Source organism: Panthera leo, chromosome F2 (genome assembly GCF_018350215.1).
Source record: "Panthera leo isolate Ple1 chromosome F2, P.leo_Ple1_pat1.1, whole genome shotgun sequence".
Taxonomy (NCBI): domain Eukaryota; kingdom Metazoa; phylum Chordata; class Mammalia; order Carnivora; family Felidae; genus Panthera; species Panthera leo.
The window spans coordinates 33,295,645-33,316,723 of record NC_056695.1 but is presented as its reverse complement, the minus strand read 5'-3'; the positions used below and the strand labels follow the sequence as shown (position 1 = coordinate 33,316,723).

General features: G+C 40.0%; 1 protein-coding gene across 4 annotated transcripts in view; it reads right to left on the bottom strand.

The window, feature by feature from the left end:
• Positions 1–6,131, bottom strand: part of CA13 (carbonic anhydrase 13) — a 71,273-nt gene extending 65,142 nt beyond the window's left edge. For all 4 annotated transcript variants that reach the window (XM_042923346.1, XM_042923345.1, XM_042923343.1 and 1 more), the window contains exons 1-2: positions 5,993–6,131; positions 1,317–1,514 (exon numbers count right to left, since the gene is read on the bottom strand). In XM_042923346.1, coding sequence (XP_042779280.1) covers positions 1,317–1,514; positions 5,993–6,029 — 235 coding nt within the window. In that variant the 5' untranslated portion in view covers positions 6,030–6,131. The remainder of the gene's footprint in view (positions 1–1,316; positions 1,515–5,992) is intronic.
• Positions 6,132–21,079: the final 14,948 nt, after the last annotated feature.

Here is a 21,079-nt window from a genome sequence, read left to right as displayed (position 1 = left end):
TAAGACATAAACAGTATCAAACTACAATTATGGGTGGTAAAGCCCTTATACTCAGAAGCCATGGACTATTTATAATGTACCCATTGCATCAACCATATCTATTAATACAGAAGCATTAAACTGAGGGCTTAAAGGAAAGACAATTGAATGTAGTATATAAAAAGTGAGGTCTGGGGGCTCCTGGGTGGCTCAGTCGGTTAAGCGTCCAACTCTTGATTTCAGCTCAGTCATGATCTCATAGTTCGTGGGTTTGAGCCCATGTTTGAGCCCACTGTTAGAACTCTGCACTAACAGTGCAGAGTCTGTATGGGATTCTCTCTCCCTCTCTCTCCCCTCCCCCACTCTCTCTCTTTCTTTCTCTCTTAAAATAAATAATTTTTTTTTAAAGTGAGGTCCTTCCTCCCCATGAAAGTTAAAAATAGCATGTTAATCCTTTTCTGTATATTTTTTACAGTGCTCTGATGAAAATGTATCTTTTATGAATTTGACAAATATGAGAAAGAAATTTTATGAGCTTGTAATTTTTGCTAACAATACAGTACCACATAAATACAGGATATTATTATGAACCTATTCTGAGATTAATGAATAAGTGAAAATCTTTTTCCAATTTAGGATTTGCATAATTTAACTATATTTTTGGGGCGCCTGGGTGGCTCAGTCGGTTGGGTGTCTGACTTCGGCTCAGGTCATGATCTCACGGGTCATGGGTTTGAGCCCTACATCGGGCTTTATGATAACAGCTCGGAGCCTGGAGCCTGCTTCTGATTCTGTGTCTCCCTCCCTCCCTGCCCCTCCCCTGCTCATGCTGTCTCTGTCTCTCAAAAATAAATAAATGTAAAAAAATATATATAATTTAACTATATTTTTATTAACAGAGCAAATACAACATCATCCTAATATTAGACTAAAAGTGAAAGTAATTTGTCAGAAGCCTTAAGAATTATTCCAAAATTCAATTCTCTCTAATCTTCTCTCTCATCTTAACTTTAAATTGGATATCATCCATTCTTTGGGCAGTTGATATGCTTGAAGAAGGATTCAATGTCCATTTTAAGGAAATTTTCTTTTTCTACCTCATTTGGTTATCAAATTAACACATAAACTAAAGTTTTATTTGGTTGGTCCATGACTTATTCACAGCGTGAAAGACATTATCCCATGAAACAGTCAAACAAAACTTTTATTACAAGTTCTAGCAAAGTATTAATAAGGAACACACAATACATAGGTATTTTAAATATGAAAGATAAGAAATCACAGTGCAATCACCTCACACACACCCCCAACCAAAAAAAAAAAAAAAAAGAACCAACCTGATTTGTCTTCTGTGTCATCGAAGTCAACGCTGAAGGAATGGCCACTATTACTGATGATTTTGGCTGAGTTTGCATCATACTTGATACTCAGAGGTCGCAGGGAAGAGTCATATTTCACTTCTTTGGTTTTAATCTCAATTGGAGATTGCTGATCCCCATCAGCAATCGGGAAAAATTTATTCCAATGAATAGGACCTTAAATATATAGGACCAAAAGAAAAGGATTAAGTAAGTTACTTCATTCCCCAAACATTTGTTGAGTACAATGCACTGTGCTTGAGCTGAAGGAATAAAAAGGATGAATAAAATAAGATCTTCATCCTCACGACCTTTGCATCTAATTTTTTTTTTTTTTACAAGGCTGGGTGCTTTTATTATAGGATGAAAACCTCCTGGTTTGCTTAACTCATTTGCAGCATTAAACTAACCCTTGCAACAAAAACCGTTTAAGGGTTAAAAAGTACTTTCCAAAGGTGCCTTTCCACCAAACTAAAAACAATAGCATAATTGATCATTGAAAACAATGAGATTTAGTCTCAGCTCCAAGAAAGATCTGTGGTAGCTCCAGAGGTCTCCAAGTTCTTAAGATGAAAGAACGAATGAAACTGAGAAAGCTGTGTAGCGAAAAAAGGGTGCAGTTCTTAAAAATGCTATCCCTGAGGTGCCTGGGTGGCTCAGTTGATTAAGCATCTGACTCTTGATTTTAGCTCAGGTCATGATTCCACGGTTCATAGGTTCGAGCCCTGCATCGGGCTCCATGTTGGCAGTGTGAAGCCTGCTTGGGATTCTCTCTCTCTGTCTCTCTCTCTGCCCCTCCCCTGCTCTCTCAAAATAAATAAATAAACTTTAAAAAAAAATGCTATCCCTACTTCTTTCTTCTATCACTCACTGGTATCTTCAGGTGTCACCCAGGCCTCAACTCAGCTACCTCCAATGTCCAACAGGCATACTAAGGAAATATGTAAATTTTTCACATAGTATAATCCAAATAAAATGGCGGCACCATGTCAGGAAATGTAATATTGCTGATTATCTTCAGCGGAGTCAGGTAACAATTTCTTTCTTTCTTTGAACATTTCTGAAGTTCTTTCTGTGGTTATTTTGCCAATGTTAAATTTGAATTCCAACACAAGGGAAAATGGTCATCCTGATCCTCTATTCAAAAAAGTCAAAATTGGAACAAGTCCCCAAGTCAGACACACGTTTGGTAAATTGATATGAACCAATAAGCAGGCAATTCCCTTGTCTAGACTGTTCATTTCTCTGGGAGACTTGATTCAAGTTCTGCCTCCCCAAATCAACAGCAAGACTGCAGCTTCAGGTAAATCTCTAAGTCATTTACAGGTGTGTGTAGTCACTTTACAGGTTAGAGGTTCTTATTGTCTACTATGCCTGCAATTTATACAGCTACCACCAGGTCAGCAGAGCACAGGGCTACTGACTAAGCTTTTCCCTACTTCACTAACTTGATTTCTCTAATATTCAAGTACTTATTAAAATGACACAGCCTGGGGGTGCCTGGGTGGCTCAACTGGTTGAGCATCCAACTCTCGATTTCTGCTCGGGCCATGATCTCACAGTTTGTGAGATGGAGCTTCATGCTCTGACAAGGTGGAGTCTGCTTGGGATTCTCTCTCTGTCTCTCTCTCTCTGTGGCCCACCCCTTGCATGCACGCTGTCACTCTCTCAAAATAAATAAATAAACATTAAAACAAATGTTACTGAGACAGCATGACAATTAAACATTTGTTACTGACAACAAATATTTTTAAAGATTTAGAACGAAACTTCAAGAAATACAAACATATCGCAATTATGAACAGCTTCAATCTCTAAATCTAACACTCCTCATTACTCTTAAATTTTGCAAAGGAGAAAGCTTAAGGTCTTTCCTTCACATGTGCATCAGTTACAAAAACTCAAAGCATGAATATACAACCATTCACATAACTTAAAAGCTCTTCTCTAGGGAATCTGACATTTTGGACTTCAAAACAACTTGAACATCAAAAGTCTTTGCCTACTTATTACAGAGAAGGCATTACATTTCCTGGTTTATTGAGTACTCTCATTTACCTTTCTAGTACTCTTTCTGTGTACAATCTAGTCCTTTCTTTAAGTGAAAAAAAGTTTTCTATTTCACTGCCACCAAGTATGAGTCAACCTAACCAGAATTAGATTTCAAATGTGTAATGCATGTATCATGAAATGTTGTTGTTGACTTTTTTCCAACTAGGAAAGAGTTTCTGTCTCCTCCTAATTCCTTTACTCTCCTATTTCCAGTCCTTTATAACAAGAATAATTTTGAAAAGCAGAGGCAAACCAAAATAAAACAAAAATAATAACACTTTGGGGTGCCTGGGTGGCTCAGTTGGTTAAGCGTCTGACTTCAGCATCAGGTTATGATCTCACCGTTTGTGAGTTCGAGCCCCGCATCATGCTCTGTGCTGACAGCTCAGAGCCTGAAGCCTGCTTCGGATTCTGTGTCTCCCTCTCTCTGTTCCTCCTCCACTCACGCTCTGTCTCTCTCTCTCTCAAAAATAAAGATTTTAAAAGTAATAATAATAATGCTTTGCATAAATTACTCAATATTATTTATTAACCGCTATAGTCGGTTCATTTTCCTGCCTCTTAAACAAGCTCCTTTTTAATGAATGTTTCCAAAACATTCAACTTTAAACCCATTTAAACACAGTTCTTAAGTAGAAATAAATGGTGATTCTTCCATTGACTTTAGAACTTTTAAATATCTACAGATATGCAGTTTTCAGTAACTGTTACATTCCCTAAACTAAACCAATAAAACTACCACAGGTTAGTGGAAGAACTTTTAAGTATTTGGTGAAGGTGGAACCCCCTTCCAATGGCTCAACTCTTGGTGTTCCATTTTATTGTTGCTACTACACCTTGTTTAAATTTCCTTTTATCTGCTCATTCACTGCTTTTGCCAGCCTAAACAGAAAACAAGCAACTAAACTTGCCCGGTCAGGATACAACACATCTCCAGTAGCATTTTGCCACAGTTGATTTACTTACAGGCATAGTCCTCAGAAAGCTATTGCATCAAAAACCAGGAAATGGCCCTACAATTCTTAGCAGAAATACAAAATCACTCCTTAGTAATGGCTTTTCAAAGATAGATTTTTTACATTTCTGAAGATGAGTTTCACTGGGGCCAACATTTTCTAACAAATAAATGTATTAAAGAGTAATCAGTACTCATTGATTGAAAAGACGCTTCTTCTTCCTAACTATTGTGAGGGCACGGTTGACACCCAGTAACTATGAAATGACAAAAATTAAAATTATTCCAGCAGAGAGGGAAATTAAAAGAAATTTTTTGTGGGTTTTTTTCCCAAACATAAATTGGAAATTAGCAAAGTGTGAGATTATAATTACAGTCTCAGTCAAAAAGAAATTCGCCTAAATTATATGTTTTATTATTAAAGGTCTAAATTTCACCTGCTGCCTTTTTAAACTGGCAAGTTAATCATAACCTCAAGAAGGCTGCAATTAGAAATGAAGCTGAAAAGCTTTCTTTGTGAAAGTTTCTTTGTGAAAGTAAACTTTCTCTAAAATTTGACTATATGGTACTATTCAATAATATGCACATTAATCCAAGGAAAGTATAATTATAATTATTATTATTATTCACAGATCTAATTTTTTTTATTATTTTTTTAAACTGTTTCATTTTTTTTTAAAGTTTATTTATTTTTGAGACAGAGAGAGACAGAGCATGAACAGGGGAGGGTCAGAGAGAGAGGGAGACACAGAATCCGAAGCAGGCTCCAGGCTCTGAGTAACAGATCTAATTTTGACACTGATTCACTGTAAGGCTTCTTGGTTCACTGTGCAGTTATTTCAAATAATGGTTATTTTGGTGATTTAGTATATAGAAGAAGACAAGTATACATATTATTACTGCTGCTCCCATCAATAAATCCATGTTTGCCAATATGATAAAATTTGAATAATCCTTTGCTAATCCTCTATCTATGCAAGGATGATTGTGGGAGAGGGAGAAAGAGTGAAGTGGCCCAAAGCATAACTTTATTTTTTTAGAAAGAACCTGAAACCTCCTAAAGCTAACAGTACCAGTCAACCAACTGCAAATTACCGTGGCAATATTTTATAGTAACAGCTATTAAGATATTTGCAGTATTTCATTTGCCAGGAAGGCAACTTCAATCTTCAGGATTGTGATTCAATTATTAAAATTTCTTAAGTATACCTTCAAATGTTTTCCATGATTTGTTTCCTGCGAATAATGAACTCAAAAAACTGAAAGCGAACTTGCCCTCGATTCATTAAAGTATGTCATCAGACTTCTAATCTCCGTGCCTTTAATTGATAAGTAGTTGTTACTAGGGAAAGTCCTCGGCTTTTCAAGTGAAAGTGAATGGACATATACGAAGATTTCGTGGTCTGGGGGAATCTTCACAGGGCTAACACATAACACACACCAACTTTCACCCTCACTATCAACACCCTCCAAAAGACGCTTTTCCTGTCTTCACAAGACTGAGCCCTCTCTTTACTTCCTGCATTCGGCTCAGGGGAAAGCTGCTCAATTTAAAGAGGAACCAAAAAGTTTCTCGCAAGTGCGAGATCAGCAGTGTGTGGTCTGTCCCCCACGGCCGCCCCCTGGAGCAAAGCCCTCCCTCGCTCACCGTTGTGTTCGCCGTATCCCCAGCTGAGCCGCGACATGGTCCCTCGAATGGGAGGCAGAGGAAGATGTGGCAGGACAGCGAGAGGAGGGACGGAGCCGGGCGGGCGCGCGAGTTGGCAAAGGCGGCGGCCAGCCTGGACGGGGTCCGCCCCGCGCCGCCTGGCAGCAGGGGTGCGCTACAACCCCGGGGCCAGGTCGCTCTCGGCTTCGTCCGCCAGGGGGCAGTGGCTTGCAGGAAGGCGCCCGCACATGTCTGGGCGACCTCGGGCGGCGGAGCTGAGCTAGGTCCTGGGGCGAGAGTCCCTTGCACTAACAGCTTGAACTCCAGAAAAGGAGAGTGGGTTTGATAGAGAGGCGGGGAGGACGGGAGGAAAGAGGGAAGAACGAGAGAAGAGTTTCCAGAGGAGATTTTCTGCCTCCTGAGAAGTAGTCACCCCCGAAAGTATTGCTTGGAGGTCTATCCTGGGAATAAATGAGTCACCTGGGCCTGAAGCTGCCGGGCTGGGAGGGGCTGCTGGTGGAGACATGAAGTCAAGTCGTTGGTGGTGGTGGTATTAAAGTACAAAATAATAGTGACAATGGTAATAGCTACAAAAATAATTTAGCTGCTATTTACTAAAGGCTTACCATGGGCCAGTGTCTGAACTAAGACTTTTACCCACATTTTGCCACTAGATCCTATAATTGCCCTAGAGTCTTAAGACAAGCTGAGTAACCCTCCCAGGTCACACAGCCAAAAGGGGCCTAGAGTTCTTACTAAAAAAGGACCCCTGACCCCTCCCTTACCCAGCCTGGTTGCACCAGCCCATTCATCCCATCTCCTTCCTGACTCTCACCCTTGCTCACTGTGGCTGGAGGAATTAGGGAACCAATCTAATATTGATTCTTGGTCCCGAAATAATGCTGCCCTTTTGTCCCAGCAGAGACAGGAAGGTGTTCATTCCATCGTTGGTTTGGATGCACAGTAGGCTTGCTGCCCTATGACTGAAAGCTGAACTGTCTGCAGAGCCTTGAATTTCTGTCCTGGAGTAGTAGGTGTTCTGGGCTCAGAGTGAAAAATAAAGAGAACTCTGTGACCTGCCAGGATTATAAGTACTGTTCCGGCTGCAGAAGGGTTTGAATTGGGTCAATTTGAAATTTCAAATTGAGGGGCGCCTGGGTGGCGCAGTCGGTTAAGCGTCCGACTTCAGCCAGGTCACGATCTCGCGGTCCGTGAGTTCGAGCCCCGCGTCGGGCTCTGGGCTGATGGCTCGGAGCCTGGAGCCTGTTTCCGATTCTGTGTCTCCCTCTCTCTCTGCCCCTCCCCCGTTCATGCTCTGTCTCTCTCTGTCCCAAAAATAAATTAAAAAAAAATAAAAAAATAAAAAAAAAAAAAAGAAATTTCAAATTGAACTGTGCGGTGTTATTTATGGTCAAGCCAATGCAAATAGTTTCTTAATGGTCATGAACCTTCCATAAAAGATGTAAGGATGGCTGTTTAACTATCATCTTTCACTTTCTCTTGCAATCCACACAGCAGCTGCCTAATGTGGTAATTGAAAGTCCCAGGAGGTACCTCTTTTGGTAACCACCGTATTGTTTAGGGACCACTAAATAGGGATCAGTTTGAACTATTCTTTAGACCTGACCTAAATACTTCATAGTGCAGCCTGCACCTCCTTCTGCTTCTGTAATTCTTAATGAGGTTAGAATGCAACAGAAAAAAAGTTTTTATACAGCCATAAGTACAATAAATTTTATGCTCCTCTTACATCTAAGGGAAAGCCCAAGTTTTCTCTTCCATATTCTCTGGTACCGTTGGGTTCATTTATGCCAGTATAGTAGTAGTCAAACTTTATTTTATTTTATTTTTTAACATTTATTTATTTTTGAGAGACAGAGCACAAAGCAGGGGAGGGGCAGAAAGAGAGGGAGACACAGAATCTGAAGTAGGCTCCAGGCTCTGAGCAGTCAGCACAGAGCCTGACGCGGGGCTTGAACCCATGGACACGAGATGTGATCTGAGCCTAAGTCGGACACTTAACGACTGAGCCACACAGGCACCCCGTGGCCAAACTTACAATAATAAAAGTTTTATTTATGTTCACTTTCACTACAGAACACAAAATAGATATATGTATATATTTATATACAAATATATAATAAAGTACTGTTATCCAAAATATACAAAAAATTCTTAAAACTCAACAAGAAAACAACCTGATTAAAAAATGGCCCAAAGACCTTAACAGATGTCTTCCCAAAGAAGATATACAGATTGCAAACAAGCACGTGAAAGACATTCCACATCATATGTCACCAGGAAAATGCAAATGAAAACAAAATGAGATACTATTACACACCTACTAGAATAGCAAAAATCCAGAACACCGGCAACACCAAATGTTGGCTGTGGAGCAACAGGAACTCTCATTCATTCATGATGGGAATGCAAAAAGGTACTGCCGCTTTAGAAAACAGTTGGCGGTTTCTTACAGAACTAAACACACTCTTACCATATGATCCAGCTATCACGCTACTCAGTATTTATCCTAATAAGTTGAAAACTTACGTCCACATAAAAATCTGCATATGGACGCTTATAGCAGCTTTATTCATAATGGCCAGAACTTGAAAGCAACCAAGATGTCCTTCAGTAAGTGAATGGTACTTCCAGACAACTGAATATTATTTAGTACTAATAGGAAATAAGCTATCAAGCCATGAAAAAACATGAAGGAAACTTAAATGCCATATTGGTAAGTGAAAGAAGCCAATTTGAAAAGACCACATACTGTATGATCCCAACTGTAGGACATACTGAAAATGGCAAAACCATAGAGAGAGTACAAAGATCAGTGCTTGCCAAGAAGGGTGAGGGGAGGCAGGTGCTGAGTAGGCAGAACACAGAGGATTTTTAGGGCAATAAAATACTCTGTATGCTATTACAATGATGAATACATGTCATTATACATTTGTCCAAACCTATTGACTATAAAACACCAACAGTGAACCCTAAGATAAACTATGAACTTTGGGTGAGTAGGATGTATCAATGTATGTTCATCATTTGTAATTAAAAAAAAGACTCTGGAAGAACAAGTTGATAATGGAGGAGGTTAGCCTCCATGTTGGAGCAGGGGGTAGAGGGTATATGGGAACTCTCTATACATTCCTGTCAATTTTGTTGTGAACCCAAAATTACTCTAATAAATAGTCTTTTTTTAAAAAATAGGCAAAATAAACCCACAAAATACTAATGGACTCATGTAAAATACACACACACACACACACACACACACACACACACACGAGAGAGAGAGAGAGAGAGAGAGAGAGAGAGAGAAACAGGAGGTAGCATGTAAGAGGTCCTGCTGCCAAATTGGGGACAATTTGGCCATCAAAAAGAATAATGATAGTAATAGATTATAACTTCCACTCCACAAAATATCCATGAGTCCATAGTGATACTGAAAGAAAAAGAGAAAAAATGTTCCTTTATGAGAGAATGCAAGCCACTAAATACAGATAAAGTGATAGAATTATAAAGCAATAACTTTTGCAAGGCCAATGTAATATTTGGTTCAGGCAAGGATCAATAATGGGTGTTAAAACTTCCAGGTGAAAGGCTCCTGGGGAATAGGATATTCCCACAGCCTGGAATTAAGAGACAAAAATATATGTTACAGCCAAACATAATGTGTGACCCTCAATTAGATCCTAGGTTGGAAAAAAAGGTGCAGTACATGCCTTGGGGACAAGGAAATGTAAACATGGACAGCATATAGGTGATACTATTGAACTGATATTCATTTGCATAGGCGTGGTGACGGTACTGGCCATACTTTAGGAGATAAATGCCAAAGCAATAGGGCTGAAGTCCTTTATGTTTGCTACTGACTCTCAGATGTCTCAGTCAATAACTGGAGACTCTAGCTAAAGGATATTTGGGTGCTCATGTTACTACTCTCACAACTTTTTGTAGGTTTTTAATTTTTCCAAAATCATCTAGGGCAACAGAAACCTGCTTTCTCAAATCAATGAGCCATTAGTTTGCTAAATAACCTTTATAGCTAGGTGTGGGTGTTCTCCTTAACAAAGAGCCCCTGTCTCCAGGTTCAATACCATCAAGTGTAAACAAGTAGAGGAAGATTAACACTGACCAGAGAACCCAGGAATCCTGACCGGACATATGTGCATCAGCTCTACTTCACTCTCGATACAATTACATCCAGTTCAAGCTTCCTCTGCCGCAAAGCACGGTTAAGTCAGCTCTCCTCTTCAGTGAATCAGACACTGTATGTTATGAGCAGCACTTGTAAGTCAGAACTCTAGCCATAAAAATATTTAATTAAGGATGGTAACATATTCAGAAACTATCAAAGTATGAATCAATCTTATTCTATTAGGACATATATATGGACTCTCTTTGAGATGCATTTTTTTTTTCAGGGATTCTTTTTAAGAAACTCTGAATGTGAACCCAAGTGGCCATTGTCATCTGATTTTTCCTGAGTAGTAAACTGAGATGAGCAAGGTTCCTCAGTTACCTAGAGAGGCAGGCCACATAGTTGGGGACATAGCCCCAGTCTGCAGAGTCCCAAGTCCAAGGTGCTCCCCAGTCTGTGACCATTTCCTTCATTCAAGCCCTGTGATTTGCACAGCTGGGATTTATTAACCACAGGACTGTCTTATCATTTGATATCTTGTGGAGCGTGTAGGTTTTATGGAGCCTGATATATGGGGGTTTCGATTTCTTTAGTTTCCATTCCTAAAGTTATCCTAAGGTTAGGACTGCATAATGCATCTCCCAAAGGGGCTTCAGGACTTGCCCAAATGACTTAGGTTTCATGCCAAGATGGGAATTCTCAGACCAGAATTGGAAAGACAGCTTTAATGTATCACCTCTCAAGTCTCTTTTCAGATAATAACTTTCAGAAACTGGAGCCAAACATTTTGTCCTGTGTTGTCAGACAAGAACCTCCATTGCCAAAACCCTACCTTCTACATTTTTGTTCTTTTGTTTAATCTCATGCAGTCTTCTGACAGAAATTTATCACACCCTATTTTATAGCATATTATAAAAGTAGATAAAGCATGAAAGAGAAAAGCAGAGATTATTTAAAAGGAAATAAAGTTGTATAGACGTCAGATCAGTGTTGAAAAGCCTAGATAATTCAGGGCAAAATAACTCAACTATCGAAGAATTTAATTAACTGTTATTAGCTTGGAATAAGCTGATTTGGAAATAAGTCAAGTTTACTCTACTGCTGTCAACTCTTTGAAATATAACAACAGAGAAAATTAGGGGTGTTAACAGGCATTCTGTCATCAGTACTTATAATGTTAATCTACCCTCTTCTGTCCTCTAGGAAAGGGCAGTCTGTTCTCTCAATAGCAGTACCCAAATCCCCATCTCACCATCAAGAAAGGCTTGATAGACCCCCGCTCCAAGAAGTTCCCTGCCTGGACACCACCATTTTACCACCAAAGATTTGATGCACCAGCACTACCTAGCAAAACTTCTTACTCCCACCAAACACATACCATTATATCCTTTATAACACAAGTTACCAACTCCACTTCCTGTTGATCATTGCCATCAGCATACCAATATGTTCTAGAATTTCCTCTTTTTAGAGGGAAAAATCCCCCCCTGAACATACGTTCTGCTCCCATTTGCTGCCCATCATCCTGTCTGCTGCTCCTTGGGTTCTTCTATACCCAACTGTATTAGTAAGGTTTCTCCAGAGAGAAAGAACCACACTCTGTGTGTGTGTGTGTGTGTGTGTGTGTGTGCACGTGTGTATGTGTGTGTGTGTGAGTGTGTGTGAGTGTGTGTGCGTGTGTGTGCGTGTTTGTGTGTGTTTAAGAAGAGATTTAGGGGTGGGGAAAAATAAAAAATAAAAAAGAGATTTAGTATAAGGAATTGGCTCACACAGTTATGGAAACTGACAAGTCCTGAGATTCACAGGATGAGTTGGCAAGCTGGAAATGAGAAAGTCAATGGTCTAATGCCAGGCTGAAGACTGGCAGGCTCGAGATCTTGGAAGAGCCAATGTTTCAGTTCAGGTCTGAAGGCAGGAAAAAACCGATGTACAAGTTCAAAAGCAGTCAGGCAGGAGGAATTCTGCTTTACTCAGGAGAGGGTCAGCCTTTTTATTCTATTCAGATCTTCAGTTGATTGAATAACACCCACCCACATTAGGGAGAGCACCCTGCTTTACTCAGTCTACTGGTTTAAATGCTAATTTCATTTGACAAACACCCTCACAGAAACACCCAAGATAATGGCTGACCAAATATCTGAGCATCCTGTGACCCAGTCAAGTTGGGACACAACATTAACCATCAAACCAACCTTTAAATTTTAAGGGTTTGGGACTTTCTACCAGGATCTCTTCTCTCTCTACACTCTTCTCTTAGGAATTTCCACCAACGTCTATGGACATAATCTACCTAGTTTAGAAATATATTCCAGCACTATCCAAGAGAAACGTAGTGTGAGTCACATATGTTATCCATATTTTTGACTTTCAATTTTCAACTAGTTACATTAAAAATAAGTTTTAAAAAAGTGAAAATTTGTTTTAATGATAGATCTTATTTAACCCCATATACCCAAGATATTCCTGTTTTAACATGAATCAATATAAAAAATATTAATGAGTGTGCCAGTGATCAATGCATTCTTCCTCAGTTCTGAGTTCACCACACATTATCTGCTCTGTGATAATGGAGCTTTAAGAATTTCTTCTTTGCAGCAAGCACAATGCCAACCTTTTTTCAGTAGAGGGACATTTCACGACAGGGACCGGTTTCCTGGTTCTGGTGTGCTGCATTTTTGTTTTCTTCTTGCTCCTGCTGGGCTCCTGGCAGAGACGTGTGTGGATGGACATGCAGGGCCGCTCTGGCCCAGCCTTACACCAAGAGTGTGCAGTCCCTCAGCAAGTTCATAGCCCCAGCCCAAACCCAGTAACCCTCTCATCGTAACTTCCGAAGTAAACGCCAAACACCCCGGCTCTCATGCTCCTCTTCTGGCAAGTAGATGCCTCCATTCCCTCTCCACACCTGCCCACCGGCCTCAGGCAGACTGCAGCATGGATGGTGTTTCCCATGGTGCTTCTGAAACAGACACTGCCCTCTAGCTTGTGTACCACCCTGCTGGAGAGGTGGTTCCCAATGTCTGAGTCCCTTTGCACACCTGCATGCCAGATTTAGCTCACTGTACCCCAGAGGGGTGTTTCCTGCTTGCCTGCCAACTATGGACCAGCTCTGGCCTGGGCCACCCCATGAACTTCTCTGCCATCCAATGGGCTGCAGCTACACCTTCTCCAGTGATCTGAATCCCAGTCTTGGAGAGGAGGCCAACTTCCAAGTTTGTCCTTCCTTAGAGACTCTCCATTAGCCTAAGGATATTCTTTACAGTTCTCTTACATCTTATTCCTTGTTATAGTTAACAATTCTTTACATCAACTTTTATTATTCAAAATATTATATGATTTCTGTCTCTTGAATGAATCTTAACTGACACAATTATACCTTTTACTTTTTTTTTTTTTTGGTCTTACTAGGTCTTTAAGTCTGATGCATAGTTTACTATTACAGAATATCTCAGTTCAGGCTAGTGCATGCAAGTGATTGATAGCCACATGTGGTGAGTGGCTACTATATTGGGCAGGATAGCTCTAGATCCACTGAATTGCATCCAAGTGCTGCAACTTAAGGTGTCTGAAATGGAATTATTTATTTCCTCCCTGTCCCAGTTTCCCTCCCACAGTTTTCTCTATCTTATTAAATAGCACCACGATCCACCCAATTGCACAAGTCATAATAATCAGGGGCACCTGGGTGGCTCAGTGGGTAAAGTGTCTGACTTTGGTTCAGGTCATGATCTCACAGTTTGCGACTTCAAGTCCTGCGTCGGGCTTTGTACTGACAGCTCAGAGCCTGGAGCCTGCTTCAGGTCCTGTGTCTCCCTCTCTCTCTGTCCCTCCCCTGCTTGCACTCTGTCTCTCTGAAAAATAAACATTTAAAAACATTTAATACTCATACCGATTCCTGCTTTTCTCTTTCTCCCTTTACCTCTAAATTTTGTCTATTTTAACTCCTAAATAACCAGTTAATATGACAAAAGAAAAAAAGAAAACTAAGCTATAAACATGAAACAAAATTCAAAAGATGAGAAATTGTTAAGAGGTCTTCATGCTATGTCTTCCTAATCAAAATCTCAGCTTCTTAAAAAGTATAAAGACTCCATATCAATAAGGACATGGTGAACTGGGCACGTTCACACACTGTTGGTAGAATTGTAAAATATACGGTCTTTCTGAAAACAATTGGTAATTTAAATCAAGTACTTTAAGTGTTCATAACCTGAGATCTTCTTCTTAAACTATGCTCCCTAAAATATTAGATCTTCTCAAAGATTTATGTACAAAGATGTTCATCATAATGTATTTATATTAGAAAAACATCCAGAAACAACAGAAATGTCAATGTTAAGAAGAGAGTTGAAATAATTTATTATAGATCAAAAAGATGTAATTTTAGAAAGACATAAATATATTTTCAATATACTTATTAATAAGTAGATATTTGTATCTATAGGTTATAAATTTTTATCCTGAGAGAAACTCCAATTTTTAATAAATAACATAGCATAATTGCTCTAAAAAAAGCTGCAAAGAAATATATTTTTGAAAATCTGAGTGGTGGAACTTGTTCATTGTTCCAAATATTTATCAGATTACCTTTAGATGCTAGGCAGTTTTAGGCACAGGGAATATAGCAGCTGTACTAGTCAGCCTCCAAGATAATCTCCAATGATCCTCACCTCCTGGGATTTAATTCTTTGTGTAGTCTCTTTCCTTACTGAGTAGGATGGGCATACGTAATTAATAAAATAGAATGGAAGTGGTAGGGTGTGATTTCTGAGTCGAGGTTGTAAAAGACATTGTAGTTTCTCCCTTGCTCTCTGGGATCACTTAGTCTGGAGGTAGCCAGCTTCCACATCATGAGAATATCAAACAGTCCTGTGGAGAGGTCCTCCTGGAGATGATTTCAAGCATCCTGGCACTAGCCAGCACCAACCTGCAGCTGCATGAGTGAGTTGCTTTGCAAGTAGATCCCTCAGCCCCAGTCAAGCCTTCAGATGACTACAGTCCCAGCAAACATCTAAGTGAACCCTCAGCAAAGACCCTGAGCCAGAACTGTCAAGCAGAACCCCTCCCGAATTCCATACCCACTAAAATTATGAAATAATAAATGAGGGTTGTTGTTGCGAGTGACTAAATTTTGGGGTGATTTGTTACACGTTAGGAAGCTAATATAGTAGCAAACAAAACCAGATGGAAAGATCTGCCTTTTTTTTTTTTAATTTTTAATGTTTATTTTCGAGAGAGAGAGCCAGAATGTGAGCGGGGGAGGGGCAGAGAGAAAGAGGGAGACACAGAATCTGAAGCAGGCTCTAGGCTCTGAGCTGTCTAGCACAGAGCCTGATGGGGGGCTCAAACCCACGAACTGTAAGATCATGACCTGAGCGGAAGTCGGACACTTAACCGACTGAGCCACGCAGGTGCCCCGAAAGCTCTGCCTTTATGGAGCTTACATTCTAGCAGGCAGAGAGATAAAAAAACAAAATGAATACATATATGGTAGGCTATGTGACAATAATGGGATAGCAGAGAAGGGATGTAGGAGGACTTGGAACTTTACAGTCATGGAAGCCCTCACTGAAAAGAAGACATCTGAGAGAAGATCTGAAAGACATGAGAGAGGAGCCTTGCAGATATTTAGGGGCAGAAGGGTTGAGAAGGAGGAACACACCTGGCCAGGATTATAGAGCAGTGGGAGCAAAGTGGGGCGGGGGGGGGGGGGGTCACACATGGCTTCACAGGCTTTTAAAGAACTTGGCTTTTATTCTGAATCATGTGGGGAACATTGAGGATTTTGAGCCGAGGAATGACACGAACTGATTAACATTTTAGCAGGATTCCTCTGGCCGCTGGGCTTGCATAGAGATTAAAGCAGGGAAACCAGATAGGAAGCTATTACAATAATCCAAATGAGAGAATATAGATGGAGAAGAAAATCAGAATGTAATAATTGCTGGTTATTTGTTTTCTTCTTTATACTTTTCTGAATTTTCCATTTCTACATTGACTCTTCATGATTTTCTAATCCAAAAGAAAAACAAAAGTCTTTAAGGAGCCAAATGTTTGTGAGAACTTTTAGTCCTCATCATTTTTTGGTTTTATTAAAATATAGATGCCCGTGGAATTCTTAGTAAGATTTCAGCACAACAGGGTTGCTATAAAACAACACAAAGATGAGAGTCAAAAACTGTTGACTTTAGTCTGTGCAGACTTTGAACATAACAATATCAGCTGAAAAACAAATGTGAAAGGACTTCATGTACCCTTTGAATATTTTCATTGCCTTTGTGCTATGTATTTGACCATTCTTTTTCAATTTTAGTTTTAATTTTTTTTTTGAGAGAGAGAGAGCAGGCATGTACATTTGCACGTGTGAGCAGGGGAGGGGCACAGGGAGACAGAAAGACAGAGAATCCCAAGCAGGCTCTGTGCTGCCAGCATGGAGCCTGACAGGACTTTATCTCACAATGGTGAGATCATGAGCTGAGCTAAAAGCAAGAGTCCTTAACTGACTGAGCTACCCAGGCACCCCTGACCGTTAACCTTCAAATATTTCACATACAAGCATTCCTTTGTGACTGGATTTCAGGATTCCTAGGTACTTGGCTAGGAGATAACTCTGGATAAAAATCTGTTTAATTAAATTAAAAACATATTAATTGAGCACCTATCATTTCCAAGGAATAGTGCTACACGAAGATAAAAAGAAGTGTTCCTCTAGGTATTTTTCTGTCATGGTAAAGATAATAGAGCTTTAAAGTCATTTTTAGTATATTGGCTACAATACCTTGCTCACCTGTTTATAATTCAGGGAATTTTATTTCATTTAGCAAATGTTTATGCCACACCTCCTATGAACTGGAAATAGAGAATCCTATACGGGGATGCAAAGGTGACTGAGTAATAGACGAGCCCTTGAAGAGTACATGGACTAGGTATAAAAATTTCATCTCACTCTCAAGTACACGGGAAGTGAATGGCTTATCCCAAACCCAGAAAACAGAAACTTTTTTGGTCTTCAGTCCATCACAGTGGCTGCTACAATTGTCAATATCAATGCCTAGATTTCCTTTGCAGACAGAAAGCTCCATCCTTTCTGTAACCCTTGTTGGTAGAGAGATCTTATGCTACTTCTCCTCAAGCCATGTGCCAGAGGGACAAAAGTCTCAGGCACTTACAGAAAACTGTTAACCACCCTCTCCCCTGAACATTTCTTCAATTTCCAGAAGCTCATCTTCTCTCCTAAGATTAAGCCATTTCCCTTTTCCTTTCCCTAAGGAAGATCCAGGTGGGGATGTCTGGAAAATATCTGGAAACTTCAATTTTCAGCCCAGACACATGAAAACCATCGATAACCATTAGAGACAAAGAAACTCAGACTCATGATGTAAAAGATCTAGCTACCCAAGAATGCTGGGAGGAAAAGTGACCTTCATTCTTCTAAGACTTGTATTGCTTTGAATATAAAATACTAATGCTAGTACAACCAGTTACACCACCGTGCTGCTCATCCTCTAAGATGGGTTGGTCAAGTTTTTAAAAGTTTTAAAATTGGTAAAGGGCTAGATAGCAAATATTTTAGGCTTTGCAGACTACGCAATCTCTGTCACAACTACTCAATTCTGCTGTTGTAGTGTGAAAGCAGTCATATATAATATGTAAACAAGTAAGTGTAGCTGTGTTCCATCAAATTATACTTACAGACACTGAAATATTAATAGAATGTTTATGTGTCTCAATAAATTGTCCTTATTTTGATTTTTCCTCCCATTTTAAAATGTAAAGCCTTTCTTAGCTCATGGGTTGTACAAAAATAAGCAGTGGGCTAGATCTGGCCTTTGAACTGTAGTTTGATTTCTGCTTTACGACAGTCAGATGAGAACTTTAACATGAAGGTCTCCAGAGTGCAAAATTATTTTCTTCCTTAAATAATGCATTTTTATATTTATCATTTTGCATTTATCACTGTCCTTACCACTTTCTGTCTTCAATGATTACTCCATCTGCACACATCTGTCTCTCCCAGGTGCCTGTGCTCCCTTTGAGAGGAAGCAATGATCATGTACTTCTCTGAGCTCCCACAGAGCCTAGGTGTTCAAACTATTGTGATCAAATGAAACTGAGCACTGGGGAGAATAAAGTTGAACCGATAAAACAAGTTTATCATAGCGTATCATTTATACAAGACTGGCTTTGTTCCAGTAAAGGGCTATGAGATTTCTTATGAATGGTTTGTAATTATCTGTGTGTGCTCTCATTTTCTTATTCCCCCTAACTATCCCTGTTTATTCGTTGAATTACTTTTAAGACAGTTCTTTGAGGACCAGATCTGTATACAGAACTCTGCATTGCTAAGTTTCAACAGGAAAACTAGTGTTTCCGAAAAATGTTTTTTCTACTTATGATTTTATTTTTAAGGTTGTCGGAAAAATGTGAAATGATGTTTGCATGTATTTTTAAAGATTAGAAAACTTGAAGTTATTTTTTTCTTTATATATGATTCATTTGGTTCATAGGTAAATAGCTTTTAGAAAATTAGCATGATCCTTTCTTTTGTCCTAGTAATATCTTATGCTTTCCTGCTTTGTATTTTATTAACTCTGCACAATAGTCTTGTGAAGTAGGTTGGACAGGAATAAAGACTCTTTTAGGTACAATTTAAAAAAATAATAATAACCCCAGACCACTGAAGCCAAAAAAACACAATGTTTTTGCTTAGGTAACTGAGAAGTCTAGGGATACATCTTTCTTGCATCTATGGCTGAATCCAAAGATTCAAATGACATCATCAGGGTCCTGTGTTCTATTGTTCAGTCAGATCTATTCTATTTTGTAATTTGCCCTCGTTCCCTCCCACTGCAGACAGGCCTCCTGCAAGTTGCTGGAGGAGATGGCTAATAGCAGCCCTAATTTCACATCATCCCAATACAAAGACACTAAATGCAGGAAACAGCATTCCTCACCAGCTCTAGTTGGAAAATCTTTCAAGGAGGACTGTAATTATCAGCTCAACCAGGACCACTTAATGGGAGAAGAATGGTTCCTCAGAAAGGATGCTGAACAGAATGGACATTCTCTGAAGTGGGCATACTCTATGAATGGCCATCTACATATGGGAAAGGGAAGCACAGAGAAATGAAGTAACTTTTTCATAATCACACTACTGGTTGGTGAGAAAGGTCAAACAGAAATCCATGACTTCTCACTCACACCTCATACAATGCTTCTGCTTTTGCCTGTATAACCATGCTATTTCTTTGCTGGATGTATCTTTATCTCACCGTTTCAAATAAAAGAGCCAGTCCCATAAGTTTTCATAAACACTATGATGTCATTCTATTACACCTATTTGTCTTCCTCATATACATCAGTAACTTCACATTCAAGTAACCATAATTAAACCTGCCTTATTTGCTTCAGTACTTGTGGATAACTCGGGCCTTGTAAAAGATTCTGATGATTTTCTGTAATTTTGGTTTTGCCCCCGCACATTACTGGTATTTTATACCAGCATTTTAAGTTGTTTTTTAAAAGTCACTCTTAGGGGCACCTGAGCGGCTTGGTCAGTTAAGCGACCCACCTCGGCTCAGGTCCTGATCACCAGTTTGAGCCCCACATCAGGCTCTGTGCTGACAGCTCAGATCCTGGAGCCTGCTTCGGATTCTCTGTCTCCCTCGCTCTCTGCCCCTTCCCTGCTCACGCTCTGTCTCTCTCTCAAGAAATAAACGTTAAATTTTTTTTTAAAAAGTCAGTCTTAGAATACAATATTCGAATAAACACACTGACAGTAATTATTTCTTTCCTTAATATATCCCCTAGTTTTTTGTGATGAATATTAACATAATAACACGATTTATTGTATAAGCGGCTCATCTTCCTATAAGCAGGCAAGTGGCTGTTTGGGCAGAAAATCTGACCCAGAGCCAACCCACAAAGATCCTAGTTTGGTTTTGTTCAGTACTAGTTTTGCGAATGCGTGTCAACAGCTTAAAATATGAACCTTGGTAGCTAGTATCTTCCGTGCAAAAGGAGAGTGGAATTCTGGCTTTATTTTGATACTTAGTGTAGGCTAAACTCTTGAAAGTATTAAATTGATATATGAATGTTAGTACTTCTACATGCGTTTAAAATCTGGATTTTCCTATGAACTCATCAAAATAAACATGTAAAAACTTAATGAGGAGTTCCTCTTAGTAGAATTGAATCAGTTTTCTAGAAAACTCAACCCAAAATGTCTTAATTGAGAAATACACACGAACTCACAACTAGAAGGCAAAAAATGTTTCTTCTAAGTTTTTCTAAGTTCCCTGATAATTATTTTCTTTTTATATTTTCTTGTACCTCGGCTGTGCTGTTAGAAATTCTCTTTTTGGAGCAAGGAAACTACACGAGAAAAGCCTTCCATCTCCTCGCTCATTCCAAACGTCCCCTTTCGAGGTTATAGCCCCCATCTCTCCAGCCAACAAGGTTCTTTGCACCTCCAGCCAAGCCCCGAACGCCACCCAGAGGTGCGCAGCGCCACCTCCTGGGAGCTTGGGCAGAGCCAGTCAGGAGTCTGCGGCTGAGGGCCGACCCCTTGGTGACAGTCTTTAAGGCTCGAAACCTCAGAAACGCCTCAGTGCTTTCTGTGCACATACCCATCAGCCCTGAAGTCCTGCTTGGCTGCGTCTCCGATGCCTCCAGTTTGCCGGAGCAGAGTACGGCTCCTCAATGCTGCCTAAAGTAAGGGATGCTCTAGGGGCGGGATTTCCCATGGCGGGTGGAACTTCACCCTGTGGGCGGGGCTTCGCTAGGTTTGGAAGGAGCTCAGCATTTGAGCAGGCTCTATGGGCGGGACTACGTTACGAGGGTGGGAACCCGCTCCTGAGCGGAACTACGTTTGGTAGGCGGGGCTTCGTCTGTGTCAGGCCGTGCTCTGTGGGTGGGACTCCGCTCGGTGGGCGGAACTATGG